The sequence below is a fragment of the Lagopus leucura genome, unplaced genomic scaffold, assembly GCF_019238085.1.
Source record: "Lagopus leucura isolate 7727_CA_CO unplaced genomic scaffold, USGS_WTPT01 Super-Scaffold_100014, whole genome shotgun sequence".
NCBI classification, from domain to species: domain Eukaryota; kingdom Metazoa; phylum Chordata; class Aves; order Galliformes; family Phasianidae; genus Lagopus; species Lagopus leucura.
The window spans coordinates 6,168,310-6,188,813 of NW_024962268.1; the positions used below are offsets into that span (position 1 = coordinate 6,168,310).

General features: G+C 39.6%; 1 protein-coding gene across 1 annotated transcript in view; it reads right to left on the reverse strand.

Moving 5' to 3' along the window:
* Positions 1 to 15,051, reverse strand: part of SREK1 (splicing regulatory glutamic acid and lysine rich protein 1) — a 41,429-nt gene extending 26,378 nt beyond the window's left edge. Inside the window, exons 1-2 of the mRNA XM_042875208.1 lie at positions 14,841 to 15,051; positions 5,713 to 5,846 (exon numbers count right to left, since the gene is read on the reverse strand). Of these exons, the coding sequence (XP_042731142.1) occupies positions 5,713 to 5,846; positions 14,841 to 15,001 (295 nt within the window). The 5' untranslated portion in view covers positions 15,002 to 15,051. The remainder of the gene's footprint in view (positions 1 to 5,712; positions 5,847 to 14,840) is intronic.
* Between the last annotated feature and the right edge of the window lie 5,453 nt (positions 15,052 to 20,504).

The window sequence follows — 20,504 nt, forward strand, 5'->3', positions numbered from 1 at the left end:
TCCTGCCTACTACATAGCTAACTAAACAGACTTTCAAGTATACAGTTCTACTAACTGTGCATGCAAATTAGGCATACAGTTATATACCAGTTCTTCTGAAAATCAAAGTACTGAAGTGCTTTCAGATGATTGATGAACTAGGCCATTAACTACCAGATGTCTTCATGAATAGCCAGCTTCTTGCAATTAATCCTCATGCAGGTTTCCACAGAATCTACACATGTGGATCAAGTAAATTCAGTGACAAAAAAGCCTTCTATAATGGTGTCTGTGCTCTTTTGATCCTTGGCCAGCAACGTACATAAGCATATGCCTAATTTAAGTATGCACTTACATACAGCCAATACAATACACAGTTAACCAGATAAATTTTTCAGATGCTTAAGGCATTTTGCCCTTTGAAACAGGAATGGAGTTAGGCACATAATTAACAGACAGTGAGTTAAATTCAGAGAATTAAATATGAGCCTAAATTTTAAGCACACGGGCCATCTTACTGAAATAATACGAATTACTCATTTGCTCAAACACTGCTTAAAGAATCAGGTGAGCACTTTCAGTTAAGCCACCTATAAAAGAAGTTCAAAGAAAGAAGAGCACACATGTCTAAATAATAACAAACTAGCAGCGTTATCTCCAGAATAACTAGGGTGCCTAACAACGTAGTGTTTTGTTTTAATAGAAACTCCATTTGGTCAGTCCCACACTATAAAAAGATCTTCCATGCCTTTTTTTTTTTTTCTTTCTCCCCCCACAACTACTGCCTTTTCACAGATTCTTCCTCCAGCTTTTAAGAGCAGCTCAATCTTTAGATCAACTTCATAGAAAATAAACTGGGGGCAAATCTACCTTCCTGAACAAATCAATATGTGAAGCTTATGTAACTTAAAAACAGCCTTTATGTTTTGGAGCTTAATCTCTATAAATTTATTAGTAAGAGAATACGAGCCCACAAAGATACACAACATGTGGCTTGCGAAAAATCAAGTTAGGAAACTTTCAAAGCTGTTTGAGATAACCGATTTGGTTTTGAAATTCATGCTTTGAAACTCAAGCTAAATGGAAATGAGCTAAAAATATTTACTTTCTAATAACGGAAACAGATAAATATGTCACACATATATCATATCTGCAGAAATATTTCTTGGATGCTTTTGACTGTTCAGTAAATAATAGATTCTGTGATCATTTACTTCATTCCTCTCTGCTCTGCAATGTGATCTGGAAGTAAATGTAGATTGGCTCCACGCTGCTCAGAGGTATCTCAGGCTTCCTTTTAGCACAGCAGTCTTGTTCTACATACATGTTATAATTGTTACTATCTTGTATCACTTAGCCAACCTGGTTCATACCAGCAACCATTTTGCTAAGTGCTCCAGAGAAATGTCTGTGCTAAGGAGGTAGTAAATGTAACTTGTTTTTTTTTTTTCCTTCCAAGTGTGCAGCAGAAAGTAATTTCCTGTTCTCCATACTTAAACTATGTGCTTAATCCTCACTGTAGAACAGCCTCAGCAGTAGGTTTGTTTTAAAGACATCTTCTGCTCACATCTACTTCAGACATAATTTAAAACAGGTTGTTATTTTCCTGCCATGTTAAGTCAGTGGCCAATGCACTTCAAAGTAACTTCTGTGTGATCCAGTTCATGACTCTTATTGGATTTAGCAGCAGTAATTAAAGAGATTAAAATTACTGGCAATTACCTCAACTGCCACAAATAAATCCAAGAGAGATCATGAAGCAAAGCTCTTCCCAGTTCACAGCTTGGTGCATTACCCAAGTGAAACCAATTGGTAATAATGCACTTAGCTGAGAAGAGCAATGCCTGAGGATGAGACACACCTCCTGGCCCACCGTTTCTGCTTCAGCGGTTCCATTTCAATGGAAGAAGAAAGAACATCACCTAGAGATGACAACCTTCTCAATCACCAACTGCCAGGGCTTGTGCAATGACTGAGAACTTTTAAAAAAATAAAATGTCTTCTTCAGGTAACAACCAGTGAAGCATATGTAAGTGCAATACACACATACAAACACACGCATACAGAACTGATTCAGTCCTCCCACAAACAACAGTTTTAAAAGACAATGTGCCTCACATAACACATTCTAATCAAAAACTCAGGCTGCTTTTGTACTTATGAGTGGTAAACAGTTTTTCTGAGGATGACATTTTACTGCCACTGACTTCACTGGAGCAAGATTTCATCAGAAGCAAGTATTTCAAGACATTCGATATCCATGAAATTTCAATTTCAGAAATAATTATTATAAAGTCTTTATGTTAGACATAAATGGAAAGCCTTCTTTTAAACAGACCATGCAATCTAAATAAAACTACTCTGCTAAGAAGAAGGACAAACAGCAGAGAAAGATTATCAATGTATTCTGTAAAGTTAGTGTCTCCAGAAAGCAAGATTTTTAACTGTCTGTTCCAAGAGGAAATCATAAAGCATAACATATGAAAGAACGCATCTTAAAACTCTTATTTTTCACTATTCCAGTCTTCTGTCCCAGAGTGCTCATCTGCTGAATTCAGATACTTAAATGTACTCCAAATGGAATTTATCCAAAATTTGCAGCATAAAACTCAACTAGTCACACTTTGCCGGATACCATCCACCATTCATAAGCAGCTTCAGGTCAAACTTCAAAATGAAACACCGTGAACCCTTTACAAAACACCATTTTTACAGAACTGAGGTACCAGTTCACAAGTACAAGGGAAAGAGATGTAACAAAACAAAAAGGGACAAAATAAAATAAAAATAAAATAAAACAAAATAATAATAATAATAAAAAAACAAAAAAACAAAGGAAAGAAAGCAAAATAAAATAAAAACAGAGACAGGGCGTCCATCTTCAGCAGGCCAGACTTCGATCTCATTTCCCCCATGAAGGTTTCACTTGACGGCAGGTTTAGTGGCATGGCAAACAATGCCTAACTCAGGCAAGTGTAACAGGTCTGCCTTGGCCAGTCTAGTCATCTAATAATGCACAAATATCACACAGAGAAAACATACAAAACCAAATTAATAGTCAAAATCCATCTACCAGATAATGTGGACATAAAATTTAGAATGATTAGGGTGGCATCTTTGTTATCTTTCAACCTTTGCATTCTCAAAGTGTAACATTTAAGAAAAAGCTACTCATACACACAAAAGAAAGTCACATTTTGACAGCTTGATAAAGTTACTTCATTTTTTTTTTTGTAACACTGTTTATTAAATGTCACAAAATTAACATTGATTTCATTGCATCCCTGTCCTCATGCCCCCTTGATTTAACATTGTTAAAATACACTCCAAATCAGATTTTATTCTGGTTTTTAAAACCAAATTTTCAGAGTTTCATTCTACATCTCGCCTACATTCAATTCGGCGCATTAAACATTTCACTCTTGGCACCATTAGCTAACAATATAATTTAACAATATAATGGTAAAATATAGCCATTACTACTTTTAAAACTTGTGATACACTCCACTGACTCCATTACCAATGCATCCTATCACACATCATGAATCAAAAATGTTGTCCTGTATTCTCCAGAACCATATCTACCCCACACAATAAACTCCTCAGGAAGTTAAATCTGTATGAATTCACATTTTCATAAATTAAAATCAATGACCCTAGAGAAAGTTACATGGAAACAGCATTATTACCATTAAAAAAATTTTCCTCGTAACCCAATCACTAGTTCACTAAATTATGCACAAACCCCTGCAAGATCTGGAATGATTTGGAACAATGATAATTTATGTGTGATACACTTTCTCAGAAACGCCCGCTAAGTCAGCTGCAAACGGGGCCGGAACAAGATTTTTCAGAACTTTCATTTCATTCTCCTTCCACTCACTGTCTACCATCAAGAGACACAGGAAAATGTAGCTTTACCTGCCTGTTGCCATACCACGTCAGGCAGTGATCTCATCACAAGAAAAACACCAGGAAGTGATGTTCATTCATTTGGCGACAATCTTCCCTCTCTGGCAGTACTGAACCAGTGTTAAGGTCTTTTGGATGAAACATAAAACTACAGTCCTGAATAAGCTACAGGCAACTATTCAGGGGCAATTTTTTAACAACCGGGGCTCTTGTTTCATGCATTTTGCCTACCCAAAATTTTAAGTGGATAGGGCAATATCCTCTTTGCAGTTTAAGAATAAGTTCAAAGAATAACACCAAAAAATGCCACAAAGCAAGGCATAAGAAAAAACTAAAAATCTAGGCTTCAAAAAGTCAAAAAATACGTGCTCGTACTAAATGAGAATATGCAGTGTCTTACAGATCACTACAATCTCAGAGTAGCTTTAGAGTTCAAGGCATTTTGTAGACTTGCCAGAGTTTGCTAGGAACGTCTCAGACCGTGATCACTGCAGCACTAACCTTATGCTATTCAGATCACCATGTATTAAGACTGGGGAAAAACGGTACTCTGAGACCACTATTAACAAACTCCAAGAAGTCAACAGCTTTTTTTTAAAAAAAAAACCTGACTCATGCTAATGGCAAGTACTTCCAAATTTGCAGCAGTTTATGGTTCACTCACTAAAGGTTCTTTTTTTCGTGGCAAAATAGCTACTATACTTAAAGTGAAGGAAGCTTCACTTCATCGTCTGGAATGTTTCTACTCCAGTGAGGTAAAAAGTCTTCTAGACCCAAGTGGGCCTATGCTCACTTCCACAAGGATCACAGTGAAGTCAATGGGGCTCTGCCAAACTCCAGTTATTTGTCTACACAGAATTCAGCAACAGTAGGGCCGTGCTTCATAGGACTGTATTCAGACTTGGCATACTAACAGTAAGAATTCCCTCACATTCTACACATCTGCAAAAGTATGGCCTCAGCATTACTTAAGGGAACAGTTGTAAAATTACTATTTACCAAATATCTTTACTAAGAGTTATAAAAATACTTTACTCTGGAAGCATTCTATGCAGATAACTGCATTTTTCAAAAAGGTGCCTAAAATCGTAAGGAGTACAGTGTACAGGAAAGTCTTATTATTGCAAACAAAGTATAAATTTCAACAGTAACAAGAAGGGAAAACTGGAAACTTTTCATTACACTAGGAGGTAAACATCAAACAGTAATTATCACCATGAACACAAACTATTTTAAGTTATATAAATCTAAAATGGCCAAACACATACAGTGCATGTCAACAAGACAAATTTGGATTTGGTAAAAAATAATAATAATCAATATAATCAAAACAAAAAACTGAAAAAATAACAACAACAACAAGAACAACCCACAGACCAAAAATAACACATTAAGATCAAAACTTCCATGTTATCTTTGCAAGGAAATTACTTAACATATTCAGTGCTCCATTGACTTCAGTGAGAACTCTGTGTGGGAATAAGCTTGCCAAGATAAAAATCACCTTTAAGGGGACAAAATTACCTTTGTGTCCTCCCAGATATGTAACAACAATGGAAAATTGAATTATTCTAATTTAAATCAGATCTTTTTTTTTCTAATGCTGAATTTAAATTAAATCTCTGTAACTATGTTTCTTCACTCTATTTTCATTTTTGTATCAATTTTGTATCTTTTTTTTTTTTTTTTTCCTCCCAAACAACATTAAAATAAATTTTTAAAAAAGTAACAACAGAGAACCACCTCCTCACATTGAAAGCTTAAAACAATGAGCAGACAGGACAAAGACCAACATTACAGAAGAATGACTGAAATACTAACCTTCTGCACAGGGCACAACTATCAAAGCTCTGTCAATAAAAACCGTGTTGGTTAGATGCTGGGCCACACCAACACTTGATGCCTCACGAAACTTAATATAACATACTTTGGAGGAAAAAGCAAGAGGTGCGTTGCTGCAAGACAAAAGAAAAAAACCAGTCACTTATACTGAATAATGCACTTCTTTTTTTTTTTTTTTTTAAACCACATTTCCTTCATTTGAAAGACTTTTTAGACTTCCTGGAAAAAATTACCTCGAAATACAGAAATGCACTGATTTGACTTTTATGGCACTAAAAAAAGCACATCACCTCCTTCTTTTTAATGTAAGTTACATAAGCCAAAATCCCCAATTTACAAGACTTGCTATCTTTACAAATCTTACTATACAACATTATGCAGTTCACTATTACTGCAAATAGCAGCACAAATCAAAGTATCCCATAGTAAATCTACAGTTCATCTTTCTTTTTCTCTGTATAGTCCTATTATAGGAAATTCAAACAACAACACCAGTCATTTTTCAGCAAGCCCTCTTCAAATGTTAGTCCATACTAGCCTAGGTAGCAGGACGGAAATAAATCATGCCTGAAAGTCAAGTTTATACAAGTTCTCACATACAGAATGGCCTGCTAGGTCTTGATTCATAATACTTCCAAGCATCACAGCTGATAGCAAATGACTTTCTAAGTCCTCATCAGAAATGTTTGCACACAACTTCTAATCTTACATTTTAAACATCTAACATTTTAAACAGTTGGACTTCAAAGATGTTTGCCAGAGTTTCTTTATGATGGGGTTGTTTTTCTGGCTATTCAAGGGGGCAGAATTCTTTTTCTTTTTTGGGCGGTTGGTTAATTTCATTTGTTTAGGTTTTTTAAACACACATGCTACTGTCACAACCCGAACAGCCAAAGCCTCCAATTCTAAAAGTTTTAGTTTTACAATGATCATTCCTATCCTTTTAAGAGGATAACATCCATCTCTCCTGAGAGTGATAAACATCAAAACCATTTCATATGAATGAGCTGTTCAGAAAAATACAGTAGAAATAAATAAATAAAAGGCTACAGAACATCTATCTAAGGTTACAGGTATTCACAAGGTGCCAGTGCAGAAAACACTAACATAAACAAATAACCTATTAAAATAAGATCTTATGGAATAACTGTACACATCTCTAAGACCTCCTTTGCAATACAGTTACTGTAGAACGCTGTGAGGTCTAAAAAATGGCCACTCTAGTTCATCCAAATGAAAGCAGTATTATAGCGGAGCTTTCATCACCGCACACAGTCTGTCTCCCTGCTTTAAAACAACTCAGTCTGCAAAAATCCAATTGGCTGTGAGAGCATTACTCAGAAGTATGACTGGGATTACACACTTCAGATCTAACTGGTCTCCTATGCTGAAAAACAACTCTAAGCTGTAGGAGTAGTTTGCAGACAAGAGTAAACAGCCGAAAGCTGTCACACCCTGCAAACCAGCTTCGGATTTCAGCTGTACCTGTATCACAAACTGAAAGTCTCCGCCTTCTTTAGAACTATATGAGCCACACTTCCTGCTCTTATGAATGTCTATTTAAACCAAGATAAAAATTTAATACTTCCCTGAACAACACATTTTGTAAATTTCATTGTAACTAACTTTAGGATGTCCATAAAGACAAAACGCCATGCAGTATGTTTCAGAGAATGTTCTACAAAGCAGGGAGCACAGCATTTCCTCTCGCAGTCTCACTGCATACTGAGAAGTGGTCATCACTTCCCACACAAGCATGGTTTCTCAGAGGCTTCTCACAAACACAGGCTTACAGATGCCTCCCTCCTATGTCAGTGGAAACATAATAAGCCTCCTTGTACACCCACTTGAGAAACTCAGTAAGCACTGGAAGGTTTTCAGATGGTAAACTGCCATGCACAGCAGTTGTTCTTTCTCAGTACGGGAGCTCAGATCTGTAACCAAACCATGACCATACACATGAGAAGCTCTACTACAGACATTCTTCCAAGCAGAGCTGACAAATCTACGCTGAGGTCCTGAGGTAGAACTAACAATATCTACTAGTTAAAAAAAATTGTCCTACATGGGCTGTGATTATCCCCATTCTTGTGGACTTCTGCATCCTACCTAACCATAATTTTCCACACCGTTTTCACATACACTCCTCTTTACAATTATTGAACTCTTTAGCTTCAGGAGGAAAACAGATCTTAATTCAATTCACCCATCCTATTTTCTTAAGGCTTAAGTAAAACTACTGTATATACCAGCAAATTAAAAAAAAAAAATCCCAAGAAATCATATTTCCCGACAGGATTTTATAATAATCCCTTGCTTTTACTTCTGAGCATTTTTCATTAAAAGCTGGTTAAAATAAGGAAAAGGCAATTCTCAGAATTGCTGCAATTCCTTTCTCACAGGGTTATAGCTTTGTTTATGGAACAAGGATCAGTAGATGACCAAAAGGTTTGGTTGTAAGTGGAATAAAAGTGGTCTTCAGGCACTGAAAGCCACCTGCACAAGCCTTCAAGAGAAATCTTACATAGAAATTGTCATGAAATCAAAGCTTCTTGGTCAGGTTCTTGAAGCCAACAACCAAGAATGTAAATCAGTGCAGCAGACAAACTCCGGTAGTCTAGCAACACCTAAACACAAATACAAGCGGATTAAAAAAATCTTTTTCCACTTCCATGTAACTTTTATTTGCTAACTACTGTTACTGAAGACCCTTAAATACATATTATCATTTTTTATAGATTGAGCCTTCAATGGAAAGCCTTTCACAGATCAGAACAGCATACCTGTAAGAAAATAGGTAATTACAAACAAAGGCTGCCATTAACAATCCACAAAAAGAAGATCCATATTAATGTTGTTGTTTTTTTTTTTTCCAGTAACGGAAATATTGCTTTAAGTGCCAATGACAAATAGCTATAATTAGGACCATGACCATATGGAAACAATTTCTACAGTGCCACGAGTCTCCACCACCCTCAACGCTGAATCCAAAGGTGATTTCCTCACAGCTCTCATGTGCCTTTCAGAAAAATAACAGTAATAAAGTAGCTATTACAGCTACCTGAGAAATATTCTCACTGAGCACCAGGCTCTCAGTTATATGACAAGTACAGAACCCATCCTTTTTTAAAGAGGTATGTGATTCGCAGGGACTGCAGAAACTGAAAGGCTGTTACCAATGAAAATAAAACACAAAGTGACAAAGTACCGAACAGCATAGCATGATTTAACATTCATTTAAAAATTCATCCAAATCAGTTAGGGATACAAAATAAAAGACCTAAACAGAAACTGGTATTTTAAAAAGCAGTCTTTAGATATGAATTGCTGGAAGAGTCACTGGCTTCAGGAAGCTCACTAGGAATACTGAAGAGTCATCTTAAAAAAACTCAATTTTAGTCAATACTTTAAAAAGTCAACGTGGTTCCTTCTTCTTCCCCTCCAAAACCTGTGTGATAACAAGAACTTTAAGTCAAATATTCCAATACCATCTAATATAATCTGTAAATAACTGTATTTAGCAATTTAAGATTTCCTTTTGGCTTTTCAAATAAAACTAAGTCCCGCATCTTACAAAGAGATTATTAACAATAGGAGTCTGGAGAACTGTAGACAAATGAATAGAGAGGAGTAATTTTCTGCAACAGTAATAGTTCAAGAAACCATAGCCTTTTATTTTGTTGCACAGTCATGGAAATGCAAAATGTACAGATGGCATCCTTGCTCCCTAATAAGTCATATACCTTCTACTTTTTCATCCTAGTCAGCAGTGGTGGTACACAACAATAAATTATAGAGGAACGGGGCTAGAACAAACGATCACTTGGTCAAGCACATCATGCATTGCTCTGATAAAACAAAATATCAGAGAATAAGGAAAAAATAAAGCCAAAATGTAACACTCCAACTTTAAAAAGGGGAAGAATAAAAAAAAAAAACCAACACAAATAACAAATACTTTAGGAGGGTCTAACATTCTACATGACCCTGATCAACCTGATTTGCAAACACCAGAATACAGCTTGCTTCCTCTCAGCTAAAAAAAAGCAGATTTGTTATTGAAATATTCTATCCAACCATGTTCTATAGATTAAATTTCAACAGATTACAAGAAAAGTATATGACTCACATACACGACTGACTTGGAAGAAGTGGATCATAACCTTCATAACCTGCTTTTTTTACTCAGAAAGATCACAACTGATTGATAAAAGGGAGTATGTATGCTTTATAAAATGTGTGTATGTAGATATTGTTTTCATTTCAGATGAAACAGTTTATTTTCTTCACAGAGTCCAGTATGATGCTGTTTTACCTTCAGGAGAAAAAACAATCATGATAACACATCAATGCTGCTGAGCACAGTGGTTCAGAGCCAAGGAAGTTTCACCTTCTCGTACTGCCCTGCCAGCAAGGACAACTCAGTGTGTGGCTCACAGGATTGAGATAATGACCAATCTGACCTGAAAGTGTTAAATTAAATTGTTATAAGCTGTGTTAGTACCATAACAGCTGCTGGTTACAATGCTGGACTTTTCATGCAGTGTTCACTTGCTTCCAATGCTGTTTTTCTTAACTCTGGGATGTTTATTGTCTCTTGAAGTCTGGCCTAGACTTCTTCATGGTTTTGCTGGTTTGTATATAACATGTGCTCTTGTTATATCAATTATGGATTTAATTTGATACATGCACACAGCAGGGTGCTCATTCTCAGATTTCAGGAACCTTACTGCAGAAACTCCAGTAAGTACACTCTCTACTGAAGGTAAGCTAAAATAGTTGTGGAAGTTTCTGAATAGACCTGGGATATTCTAAGTAGCATGATCTTACACAGTGGTGAAAAAAGTTTTCATGTTGCATTGCATAGTATTGTTACCTGTTTTCTAATTCTGCATTGAAGATATTCAGCATATGAACAAAATATTTTTACTTAGCCTAAGTGTGCAAAACAGAGTGAAGTTGTGTTCAGCAGGATGGCTGTGCATGGCAAGGTGTGTGGGAGGATATGGGCAAGTATCTATCACAATTATCACCTCCAATAGGCCTGGAAATTGCCATGGAAACTGCATAATCCTAAAATACTGACAGAATGTTTCAAAAAGATATGCTCTGATTCCCAGTAATGCCAAAGGCTCACCACTTGCTGCAATGTGCTGAGGTCTGGCTTGTATACATCAAACACTGCTGAACACTGTTTGTCAACACTGAAAGGAAGAAAATGTCTCTGGATCTGACCCAATCTCTGCAAGTGAAGCAGAGAATCAACTCTTGCTGGTGCCCCTAACCCCTGTCAACGAGCAGAAACAATGGAAGCAAAAGTCAGCTCTTCTATTAACAAAGGAAGAAGTGGACAAGAAAGGCTACTCCATACACAGCCACCACAAGAATGGAAGGAAGAGGCACATTATAAATGAATCAATAATCACCTGATACCTATCCTTAGGTAAAACGTGAGATATGTGAAAAGATTTCAGCCATCACCCAGATGAGCACACTGTCACCTGGCTGCTCTGATGCTGATAACAGAGCTGACAGCACAGATCCAGTGAGCATGAAAGCCAGACAGCTGGAATTCCTACCTAGGGAAGGGGCATTGCCAAAGCAATTGAAAAAGGTGAAAATTCTTTCTCCCTCTGAACATGACTCCTGTCAGCCATGAAGGAAAGGTATGCCAGCAGGGACAAAGTTACATGCCAGACAGGCAGGTGGACCACTGTGGGAAAAAGTATCCAGTATATGAGGAAAGTAGCTGTGCTGCAGGTGGTGTACAAGGACGACTTGAACAAATACCAATTATCCCAAAATCCAGATAGCATCAAGTACAATGACACATGTGGCAGAGGTCTGTATGAAGGTTCCTACCATCATACACAAACTTACCAGCAGCATTGGCCTGAAAAGACTGAGAGAAACAAAGATGGACTGGGGGATTGTCTGACCAACTCCAAAAATTCAAATAAAGTTTAATTTTCTCCCTGCTGATGCACGTGCCAGCTGTGGAGAAACTTTCCCAAGAGGTCCAGCAACTCAAAGGGAATATATCCTCCTCATCACCTGCATGAACCAGAATCTCAGCTTCCAGAAGTAAGCATTTTTTTTTTCAAGAGATAGGTATGCACCACATGTCACCCTACAGTTTTACCTGCACAACCACAAAGAGAATGTAAGCAGGTGGGATAAAAAGCTCACCTCTACCCTAGAGGCAAGAGTACATGAGTTGGTAGGGAAAAGAATCACAGATTCCAGGAAAACAGCAACTCCAATTTCCATTAAACAGTTCTCCAAACAGAGTAGATGGTCCCATCCTACTTCTCTTGATAACGACCCTTTTGATCCACATTCATGTGAAGTGAGCAACAAATACAGTAACCAGAACTGGAAGGGCCCTGCCTCTAGCCAGACGGAGGAAAGGGGCAACTGTCAATTCAATGGCCTGGCACAGGAGAACCACAGGAGTGTAATAAGGCTCTGCACAAAAGACTTACATGACATATGTACACAGACTTTACAAAACAAATAAATTCCCTTTCATATTCTCCTAACTGTTATGCTTTGTTAATAGAGCTGGCAGTTCACATCTATTACTATTAAAAATGTGCAGTACAGGCATTCAAATTATGTTTTGATTTTTTTAAACAGAAGATGATGAGAAGAGCACAACAACTTCACTCTGTTCTGCACACTCAAGCTGAGTTAAGTAAAAAAATTGTGTTTGTACGCTGAATATCTTCAGTGCAGAATTAAAAAACAGGTTACAACACTATGCAACGCAACATGAAAATTTTTTTACCACTGCTTTATCTACAAAAAATAATACTCTTAATATTATATGACAGATTATCTTTAAACAAGAACTTTTTGTTGTTTTTTATGTGCTTACAAAGGTTAGCAAATGAGATCCAATCTCAGCAAGAGCTCATGCTTAACTACTTACAATCAAAGCTTTCTTTCATTATTGCTTTTTTTCTTTTTACACTATTTAAGTAACATAAATATTCTGGAATTACTGAAAGCTGAAACACCCCCATATTCTCATTCTCAGTGAAAAACAAATTTTAAAAAGTTTACATTAACATTTGTCACTAAGTGGTCAATATCCGCAAGATTTGTAGTTCACTAAACTCAAGTGACCACATTCCGCTTTTCAGATGCAGATCTGAACAAAGATCAAAGTTCTCACTGTTCTGTGAAGGTAACAAAATTGATGCTCCAGTAAAAAACACTAAAAGTTTAAGTTTCCTTTGGAAATATCTTCAAAGCTGAGACAACATGAATTTTTGCCTTATGTGAACTATAATACAAAAATTCCCTTTTAATTCATAGAAAGAATTAATTTTTAAAAAATTTTATTTTTTTATTAAATTATTAAGTATTTATAGAAATAGCACTGGCTATACATAATTTCAACAAACTGCAGACATAAATTGTAACATCTTCTTGTTTGAGATTCTTCTGCTTCCCATAGACTTGTTAACAAAGCTCTGTTATCTGAATTTTTCATTACACCATTACAAAACATCTTCAGAGAGTACATATTTTCTGTTTAAGAAGAAGGGTATTGGTACCCTTATTTTTTTCTATGGTAGCAATTTGAAAATAAGGTCAAAAGCCCAGACCTGTTTCGCAAGGAAACACATACTTACAAAAGTTACACACAAAAAAATAAATGTAAATAACACCAACAGTAGAATAAATAACCACAATTCTGTATCCTATCTTGAGGGGAAAAAAAAAAAGTTAATTACTTAGAATTGATGTTTAACACAGCACACCCTTGACATTTCCAAGTCAAACCTTACTGCAGCACTGGATTTTAATATTTCCTGTAATATATACACACAAGCAAAAGTTTACACAAAGACACAAAGACTAACTGAAAACTTCAAGAAAATATCTATTTGCCTTATATTTCACTATGCCAAATACTGAAAAATAAGGTCAACAGCTGTAACAAAAATACACTTAGTCACAAGAAAACTCAAGTGAATCAAGAAACTGCAGAACCACTCAAATTTAAGAACCAAGAAAACTTGAGGAAAATCACTAGAAATCTACTGAAGACTGCTTAAAACTTGACTGTGCTGTTTTAACCCACCATCACATGAATGAATAACTGTTACATACCCTCTACAGACATGCTAAACCATGCATTTCTGAATGTTGTTTTTTCAAATCAATATAAGCATAACCTATCAACACACGGAAGTGGAAAAATACCAACATTTTTAGCTATTTAGAAAACCTAAATTTTATTTTCCTGATTTACACCAAGCTCAAAATACCTGGGTGTAAATGATGTACTCCCTTCCTGCTACCTCACATGATTTTCACAAGGGATAAAAAAGATAAATTGTTCTAAAGGGCAGGTATGTCATTCACACCGTATGGCAACAAAGGCAATAGTATAAATCGCCTTTTTTCCTTCCCAGCTTCGCTGGTCACAATCCGCCCTGAAGCATCAGGGCAAGCAAAGTACATTGTCTCCCATCCAGAGATCCCTTATGCGCAGCTAATGAAATGAGATCAGATGCAACTTTGAGAAGCATTTGTGTTATTAAGTCTCACTACGGGACACACGCTGCAGAGGGCACTGCTGCGAACGAGGCACACGCCATCCCTCCTCGCACAGCCTTGCCGGCGCCCGTTAGCGGCCCCTCGGCGGCGGTGAAAGCCGCCCTTCAGCAAAACGCGGCAGCTCCACGGGGAGGTGCACAACCGGAGGACAAGGAGGGCCACAGCACGGGGCTGCCGGGAGCCGAAGGGACAGGCGAGCTTCCGGGCGGCCTCAGGGCACACTTCTATCAGACCTAGGTACGGGCGCCATGCAGGGGAGACCGAACCCCGGCTACCGCCAGGAGGGCGCAGCCCCACTCCAAGGACGCGGCCGCTCCCTCAGCCCGGAGCCGCCATCTTAAGTGCGGGCGCAGCGCCTTTCCCCCGGCGCTGCGGCCATACAAAGGCGGGGCACGTGATCGGCCCGCCGCGGGAGGCGGCGGTGCCCGCACTCAAGATGGCACGTAGGGCCTCCCGCCGCTCCCCTCCCGCCACCACACGGCCCCTCCGCGCCTCTTCCTCAGTCTCTACGCCCCGGAGCCAGCCGCGCTTACTCTGGGGGATAGAGGCGCAGCTCCTCAATATCGCCCAGGAAGCCGAAGAGAGTCCGCATCTGCTCGCTAGTGACCGCCGACGAGAGGTTCGTGACCTGGATGACGGACGTGGGGCCCAGGGGGAAGCCGAGCGGCACCCCGATCCCTCCGCTGTTCATCATGGCGGATCCTGCACGACCGCGGCACTGGCGGCACGGCCGCACGCAGCCGGGGAGGCGGGTCCGAGACGGAGAGCGGCGCGCGGCGTATCAGCAGAGCGTTCCCGCGCGCCGCCGCTCTAGCCGCACACTCGACTGCTCCCGGAGGTGCTGCCGAGCTGCTCGCCTCCTGCCGGTAGAGGCGCTGCAGGCGCTGCTAGCTCTCCCCGCGGCGGAGCTCCTGGTTTGGTGGCGAGGCCGCGCTGGGAGAGGCCGGCGAAAGGTTCCGCTTCCCTTCGGTTGCCGTGGAGCCGGCAAGGCAAGCGGCTACGGGCGGGGCTTCGGCCCCGAGCCGTTAACGGCAGCGCAGGACTGTGCCGGATTTGGAGGAGAGAGAGATTCCCGATAAAACGCTCGTTGATAGCCGAAGGGCTCTCTTGGTTGTAAACAAGATCTTTCAATGAGAGGCAGTATAAAGCCTTGAAAACCTTCATCATAATGACACTGAACAGGAAGGGCTGTGAGGGAATGGGTCGTCAGTGGTTTTGTTAAAGCTGGATTGGGAATCCCTCCCACTTACACTGAGTTTGCCCAGAGTTAGGGTCATAGAACCATAGAATTGCTCAGGTTGGAAAAGACCTTGAAGATCTAGTCCAACCACAGCCTAACCATACTGCCCTAACTGACAACCCTCTGCTAAGTCGTGTCCCTGAGCACCACATCCAAAGGGTTTTTAAACACATCCAGAGACGGTGACTCAACCACCTCCTTGGGGAGACTAATATTACAGTTCTTAACAACTGTTTCTGTAAAGTTGTTTTCCTGATATCCAACCTAAACCTCCCCTGTTGCAACTTGAGGCCATTTCCCCTCTTCCTGGTTCTCTTTAAACATTAAATTGATGGAGAAAATGGAACTGTGGCTGTGTGTTTCGGGTAGTTTGTGCTTTAAAATCTACCTGCAGTCTGAATTAGCTGATAAATACAGTGCATCCTAACACTAAAAGGGTAAGGTTGCAGGCGTGAATGTTTGAACTCATTTAGATCTTCCATGCACCAAACCTAAACTGAAAAAGGATTGGAGCAATCTTGAAGCTGTATGTGCTGAAAATAGATCTCAAATTTGTGATACTTCTATGATCAAGTAGGTCAGCTGGAACTGGCATGTCTCTGACTCTTGGTTACTGCTTCTGTATTTGCTCATGTACTTCACCTGACAATAAAGTAGGAGCAATATGTTACAGAATTTTAAATAAAGCCTGGACATCTGCTTGAAATTTCTTAGAAATGAGTATGTTTCAGATAGGACTGAAAATAATAGTGCATTCATACTCTCTTTTCTAAATGAAATCCAGATTCTAAAAAGCTTCAAGATCCAAGTTAAATCTTTTCTTTCAGGCATTCTTTAATCTTACGCTAATTATGAAGCTATGAATGATATAATCATAGAATCACCAAGGTTGGAATAGACCCAGCATCACCAGGACCCAGGTCCAATCATCCACCTATCACCAATAGTTCTCACTAAACCATATCCCTCAAAACAACATCCAAACGTTCGTTGAGCACCCCCAGGGTCGGTGACTCCACCACCTCCATTCCAGCCCATTCCAGTGCCTGACCACTCTTTCAGAGAAGCAGTATTTCCTTACATCCAGCCTGAGTCTCTCCTGGCACAGCTTGAAGCCATTCCCTCTGTTCCTATCACCAGTTACACGAGAGAAGAGGCCGACCCCCAGCTCACTGCAACCTCCCTTCAGGAAATTATAGAGAGCAATGAGGTCTCCCCTGAGCCTCCTCTTCTCCAGGCTGAACAACCCCAGCTCCTTCAGCCGCTCCTCATAAGCCCTGTGCTCCAGACCCCTCACAGCTTTGTCACCCTTCTTTGAACCCACTCCAGGGCCTCAGTGTCTTTCTTGCAGTGCAGGGCTGAAAACTGGACACAGCACTCGAGGTGCAGTCTCACCAGAGCTGAGTACAGGGGGACAATCACCTCTCTGCTCCTGCTGGCAACACCATTCCTGATGCAGGCCAGGATGCCATTGGCCTTCTTGGCCACCTGGGCACACTGCTGGCTCATGTTCAGCTGAGCATCAATCAATACCCCCAGGTTCCTCTACGCAGTCCTCCAGCCACTCCGCCCCAAGCCTGTAGTGTCGCCTGGGGCTGTTGTGGCCAAAGTGCAGGACCCGGCATTTGGCCTTGTTGAACCTCATCCCATTGGCTTCAGCCCAGCTGTTCAGCCTGTCCAGATCCCTCTGTATGGCCTCGCTACCCCCAGGCAGATCCACACTTCCAGCCAACTTGGTGCCATCTGTAAACTCACTGAGGGTGGACGCAATGCCCTCATCGAGGTCATCAGTAAAGATATTGAAGAGGACAGGCCCCAGCACCGACCCCCAGGGAACATCACTCACATCTGAGTGAGATGCTTAACTGGAGAATTCAAGACCTTCCATTATATTTTAAGCAAAGTTAAACTGTATTATGATTTTTTTTTCAGATGGCTAGCAGAAAGACAGAAACCACCACTACTCTGAACACTCATGTTGCTTCTCTTTGCATATGTAGAAGGTCCAAAAACCCCAAGCTCTAAAATTTACTAAGAGAAAAATTCTGTGATGTCAGAAGTGACTGAGATATCCTCCCTGAGGTAAAGCCTTTAATAATAAATACAAAAATCTGAGCTACTGCTACTGTTCTCTGTCCCCAAAACAAAACAGATGCAAAACTCCATTTAAATTCAGTATTAGCTTGGAAAATATATATATGTGAAAAAAAGATTGAACTTGGGTTTCAGAAGAATATGAAGGAAAAAAACAGAAAGCTAGAAGCCTTTGTTTTCAGAGGCTGTCATTAAAATGTCAGAAGCAAGCCATGAATTTGCTCTAGCCAAACTGTCTGAGGCTTAAGAATATGTAGTAGTCAGTCTCTCTTATAATTTAAAAAAAAAAAAAAAAAAAAAAAAAAGTTATATTGTACCAACTAATGTGTGTATAAATGCAGGAAGGGTATCAGTGTACAGATGTTTCATGTTAATTACTCAAATGAGGCCTAGAAATTATACGATAGTCATATTTTTTCTTCTTCTCCCAGGTAAATATTCAATTAATTTTTTGATTTTGGTCAGTTTTCTGAGGTTCAACCCTGGTAGGCAGCTAGAGACCACATGTCTGTTTGCTAACTCCCCACATTTGGATGGAAAAGAGAGTCAGTATGAGTATGAGAATTTGTTGGCTAAGATAGACTGTTGAGAATCATTTAATATGAAAATGACTCTTGAGATTATGAAGTCCAGCCATCACTTGGCCTGATACCAAGGATGTCCAGTCCTCAGATCTCTTGAATACCTTCAGGGACTGCAGCTCCACCATTTCTCCAATGCATAGCAACCCTTACTGTGAAGAATTTCTTCCTAATAGCTTGTCTAAGCCTCTAGTCATGCAATTTGAGGCCATTGTTTCATTTAGCAGTGCTTGTCACATGAGAAAAGAGACACATACTCTTTATGCTACACCCTTTCAGGTGTTTGCAGCAATTAGGTCTCCCCTCAGCTATTTCCAGACTAAAGCATCCCGGTTCCCTCAACCACTCCTCCTAGGTCTTGTTCTCTGGTCTTTTCACTGGTTTGACTGCTCTTTGAATACACTCAATACCGCTCCAGTACAGGGGCCCAAAACTGACTACCATGCTCGAGGTGAGATCTCATGAGCACTGAGTACAAAGAGACAATCACTTTCCAAGTTCTGCTAGCCATGTTATTTCTCATACAGATCAGGATGGCATTGGCCTTCTTGGCCACCTGGTTACATGATTGTCTCATGTTCAGTCAGGAAGGATGTGGAGCTCTTGGAGCGGGTCCAGAGGAGGGCCACTAAGATGATCAGCACCTCTACAATGGAGAAAGGTTGAGGGAACTGGTCTTGTTTAGCTTGGAGAAGAGAATGCTCTGGGGAGACCCCATTGTGGTCTTCCAGAACTTGAAGGGAGCCTATAATCATGAGGGGGAACGGCTGTTTACATCGGTTGATAGTGATAGGACAAGGGGGAATGGTTTTAGACTGAGACAGGGGAGGTTTAGATTAGATATTAGGAGGAAGTTTTTCACCCAGAGAGTGAGGTGACACACTGGAACAGGTTGCCCAAGGAGGCTGTGGATGCCCCATCCCTGGAGGCATTCAAGGCCAGGCTGGATGTGGCTCTGGGCAGCCTGGTCTGGTGGTTGGTGACCCTGCACATAGCAGGGGGCTGGAACGAGATGATCATTGTGGTCCTTTTCAACCCAGGACATTCTATGATTCTATGGTTCTTTACTCAAATACAAACTGGCTAGGATATAAAGCAGTGTGATTCAAAAGCAAGATAAGTGCTACTAGTTGAAATTGCAGGGCAAACATGAACAATTTCTTTTTTTTTTTTCGTTCTGTACAGTGCTTGACCTCCACCAAGATGTGATTTATTACACTCTGCTTTTCTGCAAAGAAAGCCAAGTTCTCAGTCGCTTAGTTAATGTTGTAGCAAACAATGTTTGGAATTACTCAGTCAACCACATGAAATTATAGCTTGCATTGGCAAGCAGAAAACACAGCTGCATATCGAGCTTATTACTGTCAAACCAAGTACAACTGCAAGGTGGTCTACATAGAGCTTTGTTTGGTAAACATTAGCTAGGTACTAGAAAACCTCAATAAATTTGCATCACTCTCAGCAAAAACAGATAATCTCAGAGGTTCCCATCCATCAAACTATTTGTCTATATGTCAGATTGCTATTTCTACTCATCATAACATTTTTCTGAATTACTAGTTTTGTGTGACATTATAACTTTTGTTCCTCATTTGACTCTACAATGCTCAGTTAAACAAAGAAAAATGATTCAGAGGCACATTGTTTAGGGAAGAACTGCACAGGTAGCCATAGTGTGGCTGTGTGACTGATACTCCTTTCAATGGGCATTTTGTGGCTGAGTTTGGGTGTTTTAGTGTAAACTATTTACACATCTGCACATATAAATATTTGTGCAGGATGCTGACAATACATTCTTTTTCTGTTTCTCGGTCTGACTTCCATAGTTTTGCAATTATGAGTAGAAAAAAAAAAAAGCCAACAGTCTTCAGGGGAAAATAATGCTCAAAGATTAAAATAACCATTGTATAACACAGTTCGAATTTAAGGAACTTCTGACCTGTTACTGAGACTTCAGTAAATGCTTGAGTGAATGGTACAGATATTTAAAATATCATCATCATCTAGCCAAGGCTAGCACCTTTGTTTCTCATTAAAGCATGCATGCTGTGTGTTCATTAACTTCTTTTTCAAAGATCATGAATTGTTGTGTTTAACTTATATATATAATATATATTTCAAGAGATCCAAATAAAGGTGTATAAATAAATGAATTTGTGAGCAATACTAGAATGACACTAAAACCAGCATATTTTCAGTGCCTTTGCTGCTTAGGTTTGTTTCCATAAAGGTTAACTTCACATCATTTGTACCACCACACAATCAATATCCCTAGGTTTTGT